At 43.8% G+C, this 9,979-nt stretch overlaps 1 protein-coding gene across 1 annotated transcript in view; it reads right to left on the bottom strand.

Annotated features, from left to right (window-relative positions):
- CNTNAP5 (contactin associated protein like 5) overlaps positions 1-9,979 on the bottom strand; it is a 573,569-nt gene that overhangs the window by 139,740 nt on the left and 423,850 nt on the right. Inside the window, exon 13 of the mRNA XM_019522627.1 lies at positions 2,633-2,833. Within this exon, the coding sequence (XP_019378172.1) occupies positions 2,633-2,833 (201 nt within the window). The remainder of the gene's footprint in view (positions 1-2,632; positions 2,834-9,979) is intronic.

Genomic DNA, 9,979 nt, shown 5'->3' with positions numbered 1-9,979 from the left:
GGGGGGGGGGGGTGGCAGAAGGAAAAATGACCAGGATGAGAGCTGAATTGGGCACAGACATTTTACAAACACTGTTCTAGAAAAAATGTATTGCTGAATGGTGAGAAGACGAATAACTAGAAGAAACATGAAGGGTGGAGGCTTCTTGTCTTCAAATCTACCCCATTATTAATGGGGCTATTATCAATGAAGGTCCCTGAATTTACAGACTGTATTGTAGGAAAGGAGCTCAGATTGCTTTGTAAACCTTAATTAAGCCTCACAACACCTTTGCAACAGCCAGAAGCCCTGTTCCTCCCAAAAGTCATGCAACTTAGGCAGAACCAAGAAACAGAACTGCACAAGTCCTAATTCCCAGTGCTTTGCCCTAATCACAAGACCGTGCACACTCTGAACACTTCTGAGTATAAATTACAGAGACAAGGATCTTCTGGGACATGTGAGAATGGGCTGGCACATGCTCAAGTACCGCCTGCACTTGTAGGCATATATAGGTCATTCCCAAAGTGTATGAGTTGAATTTATGGAAACTGGAAGCTGTCTGAGATGGGGACAACCGCTCCCCATCATATTTGTAAAATAAAGAGAATGACAGGACCTGAGCCGTAATCATGGTCTTGCAATACCACTGGAGTACAGATGATCACCATAACCAACAGCAGAGACATTTTTGCAATGAGGGGAGTTTCAGCTACCACAGATGTGTGGTCATTTGGGGCTTAAGGAAAGCCAGGGTTTGCTTTTGCATCGTGGATAAGCATGCAGCCAGAAGAGGCTATCCCTGCAACGCTGTCACTTCAAGAGCTCGCACATTTTATTTGTGCTCATGTTTCACGTCGTGCTAAAGTTGCTGCCTTAGGCAACGAACAAAGCTCAGGATGACAAATGCCAGACATAATTAAAAAATGGAGGGGGGGGGGGAAAAAGGGAAAGGAATAGAAAGCTGGCAGCATCCACTCCTCCAAGCTCTGTCTTCCAGGCTGCGCAATTTTTCTGGTTCATTGACCCCAGCTGTATTAAAGCACTATGAGCCAATGCAACTGTTGCACAGTCTGCTGTCCCAGAGAGATGATGACCTTCACCATGATACCTGCCCCCCATTAAATCAGCCAAGCTACTGAATGCCACTTCCACCCAAATCCCACCCCTCGAAATGGCTTGCATCAGGTACTCCACAGCAAATCAGTCCCTTGACAAACAAAGCATCACATGCCTATTGTAAATTGTCTTCCTACCCTGGTCTGTACGTGGCTGGTTTATGACTTGAAACATGATGGTTCATCTTCTACAGTTAAATTACATAGGTTCATTAAAAATAGGGCTCCTATTGCAGAAGGAAGCCCATATAATAAATGGACAATTGGTAAAGACACACAGAGGTCTTTGCACATGCATATATACCTTGCAGCTTTTGTGCCACTTAAGAAAAAAAATCACTAACTGATGTGTTGATAACAGATCAGGAGCGGTGCCCACACACAGCACTGTGAAATCACTACATGTCTATTTTAAGCTGTATTTCCCTCTTACAATCCAACCTGCAGCTAAAATAGACCACACATTTTTCTCTTTCCTGATATCCTTTATGTGCTTTTTCCTCTCTTTCGTGCCTTACTTGGTGTGCTGAATACTTACCTCGGCTTTTTCTTTTCGTAACCAAAAGCAGATCTTTTTTTGGTTATACATTTCCCCCTGAAACCAAAACCATCAACTCATAGCTTTTAAAAACATCTCATAGCCAAGTGATCTGAACCCGTGGGTATTCTGCATTGCAGGCAACTCTGCAGGAGCAGATCTAGTATTTCAAATCCATGCCATCTCTTCCCATGATTCTGCACATATTTAACATGAAACCCCTTTAAGACACTGCCAGCATGTCAGTTGGATTAGCTTTTGCAACCCGGCAAATCGACAGAGTTGCTCTTGTTGGCATCCAATGAGTCAAAACAAAGTACCAGGTATCGCAAGTACAGCAAATAACTAAAAGTTAATTTTCACGGACTCCAACAGTCAAACTTATTCCTGTTCATTTGCCTTGGCTAAGTGAGTGTGACTGCTGGAATACAACAAGATGGCTGTGGGAAGGATATTCTCCAGGGACTTGCAATTACAAGGGCAAGTCAAGCCCGACATCTGGTTGCCACTATATAAATCAGGCTAGGAAATCAGATCCTTCTACCGGGAGAGGAACTGAGTTTTGCCTCCAAGAGCCACTCCTGTCCCTTGTGCTTCAGGGCTGGCTTTGCTACTCAAAAAAGCTACAACCTTCTTCTCTAGAAGCACCCCAGTCCTTGGGAACACAGTTCAGTGACTTTCTATTCTGAGTCATGGTCCACAAACACATCCAAGGGGGATGCGTTTAACACCAATTAAAGCTGGTGCGATTTAAAAGAGGTATCCTGAGTTCCAGAAACGGGATGTCGAGCCTTTCTTTGCACGTGTGCGCGCACATGTGCACAAGCGAATACAAGTGCACTGCCTCATATCTGCGCTTACTCTCTGTGAAATGCTAGCAAAAGTCGCTTTGCACTGCACAACTGGATTTGCTTTTCGCTTCAGTCACAGTGCGGGCTGTGTCTACTGTGTAATCAATAATAGTTAACAAGGAAAGATTTCAGTTCGTGGCACTTACTCGGGGTGTTCAGCAGACGTGACTTTTTGCAGTAGTAAGCCGCCTCCTGCTCACAGTGTTCGGCGCTGTTGATCATGGCTTCAAGCTGCTCCATGCTGCCATTGTAGCTTAAATACATGGTATACGGCGTCTCAGGATCGGCTCCACGGACTCGGTTGAGCTCGGTGTTGTTGTGTTGTACTGCAGTCCAGATCTTATCTTCTGTTAAAGGAAGGGAGTGATCAAAATGGGTATCGCAGCAGAAACAAGAGGAAATAAAGGACCAAGAAGTAACTGCATTTTTTACATTGCCTATAGAATTAGCAAAACCCAAGATCTGCAAACGTGATACAAGGCGGCTCGAAGTGGCGTTAGACGCTCCCCTGCCAAGTTACAGACCGACCCGCCTGCAGAGTCAGAGAGAAAAACCATCGGCTTCTCTGGAACCGCAGGAGATCCGTAGGGATGTCTCTTGCCAGGGACCTGGAGTAATTCAGATGCATTTCAGCAGTCTTTGGCCTCACTGGAGGATGCACATTGTAAGGCCTAGGGGTGATAATATCTTCCTTTTGCAAACATATCATGATTTGAGAGCACACTGGTCATTTTATAATAATAAATGAACCGCTGCTGAGCTACTTATCCAAACCACCTGATACAAACCACAAGCTCGCCAGGAAGGTTAAAATGAAGATGAAATTTGTAGTGCCCTGTTACACAAGTGGCTGTTTCCAGGAAATCAGAATTTTCATTTTCTTTCCCAGTGTTCATCTTCTTCTGCACTGATCTCAAGTGGTGCCTTGCAACAGTCCCTGCTCAAGGCAGTGCCAACACACATACCTCTACTCAATCACATATTGAAGAGTTTTTCTCCATCAGGACCCCCGAAAATCATCCCATTTTTCATTACTGAAACTCCCTACAGAGCAAGCATGTACTTAAAAAACAAATCTGGCCTTACATATGTGCAACCTCTGGAACCAACTGTGCAAATGTTTCTGCTAGGCATTGTGCATGATGCCTCATTAAAGTGAATGGGATGGCACACTCAGGACTGGAACGAGCCCTTTGCAAGATCAGCCTCGTGCTATACATTTATGCAGTAGTTTCCTTCTTTGCTGAATAGAGAGAGTGTCACCCTTGCATTGCAGTGCAAGTCTGTTGGGTAAGCTGTAAAAAATTAGCGAGTTCTAATCTTTCTAAAGAACTGTACATTTTCAGTCTTATTTGCAGAAATGTGAGTGTGGCAATTGAGAGAGGTGAGAACTGTGAGGAAGATCAAGAATATTTCAATGTGTGTGTGTGTAGATCACTATAGATACAGCTATAGCTACAGCTTTAGCTGTATCCCATTTTGATATAGTTATAGCTATATAGCTATAGCTATAGAGATATAGATACAGATGCAGAGAAACGCGAGGTTGAGGCTGAATTTGGTGCTTCACAAATTGATTGTAATTCATGCTACTTTTGCAGTTACTTCTCCTAATTTACACTTCAAGCTTAACAACTCTGTGGCTACTAAAAACAATTGTAATACATGCAAGGCAGATTAGAGACATTTCTGCAAAATATATTCATAACTGGATGGATTAGAGAGACTTCTGCAAAATATATTCATAATTGGATGGAAGCTTTCTTCTCTTGAATATTATCTGTCCAAAGACACTCAGATGACAGACAGATAATCATGAATACCTGGTGATGGAGAAGCTGTGCAGAATGTCAATTCCAAAACCCGACTGCAAGTTTAGGAGAAATTACTCTCCCAACGATATGGAAAGACCTTCAAATGCTGAAAGTCTAAGAAGAGTTAGCATTCAACAGTTCAAACAATGATTCAGAAGGCTCTGGTCATTTCTTTGATGATAGACAGGGAGAGTTTTGCTTGTAAATCTCTAATTCAATTCAGGGATTCTTACAGAAACATGGATATTACTTTCCAAACCTTGAGGCTGAATTTGAACTTTAATGATCAAAATTTCAGTGTAATGTGCAACAAACAAAACATACATTATAGCTGCAAGAGCTGCTACAAATGTAAGTGTTTTCCAGAAATGACCCCTAATGTTGGAGATAAAGCATGCGACCAAATTTAATGCAGCAATACAACATAATACCCTAAGACTCGAGAAATGTCATAAGACGCTCATGGTGCATCTCAAGGTAGTCATCCACATCAGCCAGACTCTCTCAGATTTTCCTCCATAGTCTCCAAAACTAACAGGGCAAAAGGAGGATTTTCAGAAGCAGCTGGGCACTCACCTACCTCTGCTCCACTTGAAGGCAATGGGAGTTGTACATTTGCCTTAATTGCCTATGGCGCTGTACTGGCATTGATTATCTTTGAAATGCCCATGACTATTTCTGCAATGTTGCTATTTATGTTAAAGAGCTATTATGACAGGAGGGAACTATTGGGTGGTGAAGCCTGGGCAAGAAGAAGCACAACAGATTGAAAGCCATTAGCCAAGTGTAATAAAAAGACAATAAAAACAATGTGTATTGTAATGGTAATAATAATGCGATATGTAGAGAGCTGTCATTTCCCCGGGCTAACATCACTTGGCTTTCAGACCTTCGTGACACCGTACCCTGTGCTCTGTGGGTAGCTGTTAAATTAGTAGTAACATGTTTAAAAAATTAAGAAATGTCCAGGGAAAAGCTTCCAAAGAACAAGATGCATCAGGGCTCTGCAACAAAGCATTGCGATTGCCATCAACTGAGACATTCGAAATGAGATGGGACAAAGCACGAGTGAACATACTGCAGGGAACAAACCTGCACCGACAGGTGTATTGAACGGACGACCTGGCAGGTCTCTCCCTTATCTTCCTTTGCGGGTGTTCATTAATTCTCATTGGGATTGTTATTACTGTAGCTGTCCTGAGCTATTCCCCCAAGATCTGACCTTTAATGTCCAAGGCCTTCCCGTGTCCCTCTATGATCTGTACGATATGGCAAGTTAACCACTAGTTTTCTATCAGATGCTCTGAGCAGGGAAAAAAACAAACCCAACAAGCCTGACATCACTGTTCCTTAGAGAAGATGAAAGGGAGAGAAATGGAGAGAGAAAGGAGGAAGGGGTGTGGGGAAAGACAGAGAGAAGATTATGCTTGCTTTTAAGACATCTGCTAATGTTCCTCCTACTCCACTCAATACTGGAGCAACAGGAGCTGTGCCTTGCTGTGGCATTTCCAAGATCACTGCGGTGCTGGAATTACAGATATTTACCACGTCCTTTGTCACAAAACAGCTCATAAAATGCATGCCGACAGCCTAGGCACTGATGAAGAACAAGCACGGTACAGGGGCAACCACGTTTATGGATGGGCACAAAACCCAGCATCCTACCACCACCCAACAGTAACATTTCCCGGACTTGTTTCCATGCTGTATGTTGATGAGGTATTTGCAAAGCATCTGTAGCAGGCTGCAGATGAGGCTTTATACTCCTATGTTCTTCCTTTTTCCTCTTCCTTTTGCAATAAGAAGTGCTAAGAGAGGCTTTAAAAGGTGTGGATTTTATGTGAAAGCCTGGAAGGGTATTTCCGATGTGCCACAGATGTGTGCTAAAAGACCCAGTGGAAACAGCTTTGCAGGGAGGGAACGACTCTTGCTCCCATCTCTGAGCATCTTGAAATGCCTCTCTCTCTGCTCCAGAGGGTTTTGTTAGGGATACTATTATCTCTAGCAGATGAAGAAGTGAGACCCAAAGAGGCAGGATCGCATAGGGAATCTGGGACAAAGCAGGGCACTGTCCTTTGTCCAGTGCCCTGCCAATTGTCCCATGCATCCTTTTACCCTTAATGTCACAGTCCTCAACGAGGACTTACCTGAAGTCTTAAAGTGAAATTACACATTATATTTAGACCGTGATAAGGGCATTTAAAAAGCAAGCATCCACACATGAAAGCTTGTTAACTCCTGCAAGGTGCCTTCTGAACAGCTCCAAGTGACCCCAGTTAATTCTGGCCCAGGCTACCTAGTTTGCATTAGGGAAACTTCAGTCTGCTCCGTGGATATAAAATGCACAATTTGCTCTCCCCTCCAGCATCCCAGGATGCAACACTCTGAGCCCACCACCCCTCCACTTGCCAGAGAAGGGAGGGAACCCAGGTGTCCTAGCTCCTAGCCATGTGCCTGCTTGCCAGAAACCTCTAGTGCCACATCAGAGCTGTGCAGGCATTATTAACCCCTAGTGTGCGACTGCATCCAGCACTTTCTAATTTGAGCGCCACTTAATATTCCACAGATTTAGTGTGGTCTAAGTGTAAAGTGCAACTTCACCCTTATTCAATGACAGTCAGTAAAGGGATGGGTCTTTCAAAGATTCAGGAGTCTGAAGTTAGGGATAGATCTGGCTTGAGGTTGACACAAGGACATACCCAATGGTTTCTCAAAGACGTTTGGGAAATAGGTAGATGAGACTAACCTCTTTTGATATCTAGCCCTCTGGAACAGTGTGTTGTTCTCACACTCGCTCATTTGCCCTGCCTGCTCCTGAACAATTCAAGCTTTACTATTATCATTTTTAAAAACTTGCTCTCTTTCATAACTACAACTTTGGCTTTCCAAACACACCTTGGCAAAGAGTGCTGTCTGCTTGAACAAATGACTATCAGAGTAGGGCCAGATGCTTGTTTGAAAATCTAATGGGCTAGGGACAGAAGTTACACATAAACCAGTTTAGGTGATCAGAAACTGGCTTAAACCTGTACCAGAACAGAAGTTCAGTGCACATACACCAGTTGCAAAATGGCCGAAACTAGCTTAATATAAACTTGGTTGAATGTAGTATCAGACTTAACTGATTGAGGTCAAAGTGGTTTATAGACCTTCTGTCCCAGACCCCTTCCTGGTTAAATAAAATGAAAGTCCCCCAACATCTCAGTGGGGGCTGATAAACTTTGTGTTCCCTGGTGGCTTGCTTCAAAACCATCACTGTGCAGGCATCCCAAATTCATCCCCCACCCTGAAACCCTAATATCAAATGAAGTCTCACTATGCAGCGGTTCATGCTGGTGATTGCTTCTGCATATCCATTACTGAGCCTGGTGAGACTACAGCTTCCCAGTCCCCCCATCTGTCAGTGTTCAACAGGGGACAGAGAGAGGTGTGAGAAATGACCTGGTTTGCAATGTAAGGGACCTGTCAGTTTGAGATTCAGGCAAATATGAAGCACTAGCTAACAGGATAATAAGAAGGTGGAAGAAGATCTGCCTGGCACAAACAAATTCACACTGTCACACTGCCCTCATCAACTCTTCGGGAAATGGGGAGCACACCCCAAAGAACAAGACAGCAGAGGCACTTCGGAGAGGCTTTGGTGCCACTCACTTCCTATCCACAGCTGCAGACAGTATGAAGTAACAGGGAGAGGGAGATTGAAATACTCATCCGGTATCATCAACAGATGTATGCACTCCACACAAGCTGCTTCTCCCTACCTGCCCCTTTGTCTCAGTGCTAGCCGGGGACTGGGGTCTGGCAACTCCCACCCCCTGAGCTGTGAGTGGAGGAAAAGCCTGGCTCCCCCTCCAGGCACACCCCAGCTGGGGACCATGTAGGCCAGGGTGGGGGTTTAAACTCCTCCTTAACCATAGCAGCCTGCTGGGGCCTGGCCATGCCGCCGGACCCCTCAGCTCACTGCTTCTAGCCTGAGCCACTACAGGTATGTGCTTGTATTTTCTGAATCAAAAGTGAATATCTATCCACTTGCAAATCAGTTCAATCTCTGCAGGTTAGACTAACCTGCAAATATTGAATCAATTCAGGCTTGGGCTTTTTGAATGTCTGTACTTTGCCATGATGGCAATTTGAAAACCTTCTTTTCAGAGGACAGGAAGCCAAGGGGAAGACCGGGCGTGGGGGTGGGGTGAGGTTTGATTTCCACATCTGAAAATGTGTACCACTCTCTACACTCATCTGGATATACAGATGAAGCAGTTCTGGATGCAGCTCCTTAACTTAGCATTGGCACATTTCTGCAAAGATCCATGTCTTTTTAAAATATGGCTGTAATTGCCAGGGCTGGAGCTACTTCACTTCCTTTTGCTATAATTGATGATGTGCAGTTCTGGTCTATGCATCTCAAACAACAGGATGTGGTAGAATTAGAAAAAGAAAAAGGCAACAAAGATAAGCCTGGGCATGGAGCATCTGCCATACCAGGAGAGAATAAGGTGGTTAGGACTTTTCAGTTTGGAAAGGAGTAGGCTGAGAGTATATATGATAGAGCTCTACACAATTATGAAGGGTATGGACAAAGTGAACAGGAACTGTTATTTACCCAGTCCCTGAATAGCAGAAATAGAAGCACACTGAAATGATCAGGAGACAGTTTTAAATCAAACAAGCAAAAATACATCTCCTGTAGTGTGTAGTTAACTTGTGGAACTCACTGCCGCAGGAGGTTGTAGAGGCACATAGTATTGTCTAGCTCTTTTTTGAGCCTGGCTAATTCATGGAAGATAGGTCCATTAACAGTAGGAATGTGTCCTCTGACATCCCTAAGCCAATGATGGTGAACCCCAGGCAGGGTATGACAGGGGATGGGTCACTCTAGATATACCCTGCTCAGATGCTCTCCCTCTAAAGCATCTATTACTGTCACTTCCAAAAACAAAATACTGAGCTGGATGTTTCATTGCTCTGACCCAGTGTGACACTGCTCATGTTCTCACTGTGTTAGGAGAAACATTCAGCTGTTCTGTAATTATTGGTGCAGATTAAGAAGACGATCACCTTTTCACCTCTATCATCCACACGAGTGGAGAAGCTTGCGGTAGGTAAACACATCTCTTGTTCCTTTACTTCAAACATAGATGGTCGTTATCTCTTTTGTGTCCTTATTGCATTTTTCTTTCCTCTACTGATTTCACTAAGATGCTCTCCTCAGCTTGGGGTTAACTGAGGGAATAAGACACCCACTTTTCTGGCAAAATTTGCTGTTCCTCCTCCTCCCTGCTAACATTTTCCAGATTTAGTATAGTATTGTGTTTTTCCTCTCAGTCACAATCTGTATCAGGTTCAAGCTGAAAGGCATAAAAGCTCTCCTAGATTGTAGCTACGACTCTTGCTGTATAACCTGGAAAAGCTAAATTCAGTCTTCAAAAGCAGATTTCCTAAATGCTTGTTAAACTGTTCCATAATGCAAAGGTGACAATGCTTTAATTTCAGGGTAATGCTACCGCTTTATGACTTAGCAGTTTTATTTAATGGTCCAATTTACTAGGATATTATGCTGTCTGTATTCAGTCCTCAGAGATGTTTTTACAGCACAGGACTTTGATGCATTCAGCACATTTCAGTCCCTCTATCTAGCTTCACCTATAGCTCCATCATCATGCTGGAAGGCTCCAAGTT

Source organism: Gavialis gangeticus, unplaced genomic scaffold (assembly GCF_001723915.1).
Source record: "Gavialis gangeticus isolate Ggan-Ray unplaced genomic scaffold, GavGan_comp1, whole genome shotgun sequence".
NCBI lineage: Eukaryota > Metazoa > Chordata > Crocodylia > Gavialidae > Gavialis > Gavialis gangeticus.
Note: the sequence above shows the minus strand (reverse complement) of the source record. Positions and strands in the feature narration are given on the sequence as shown.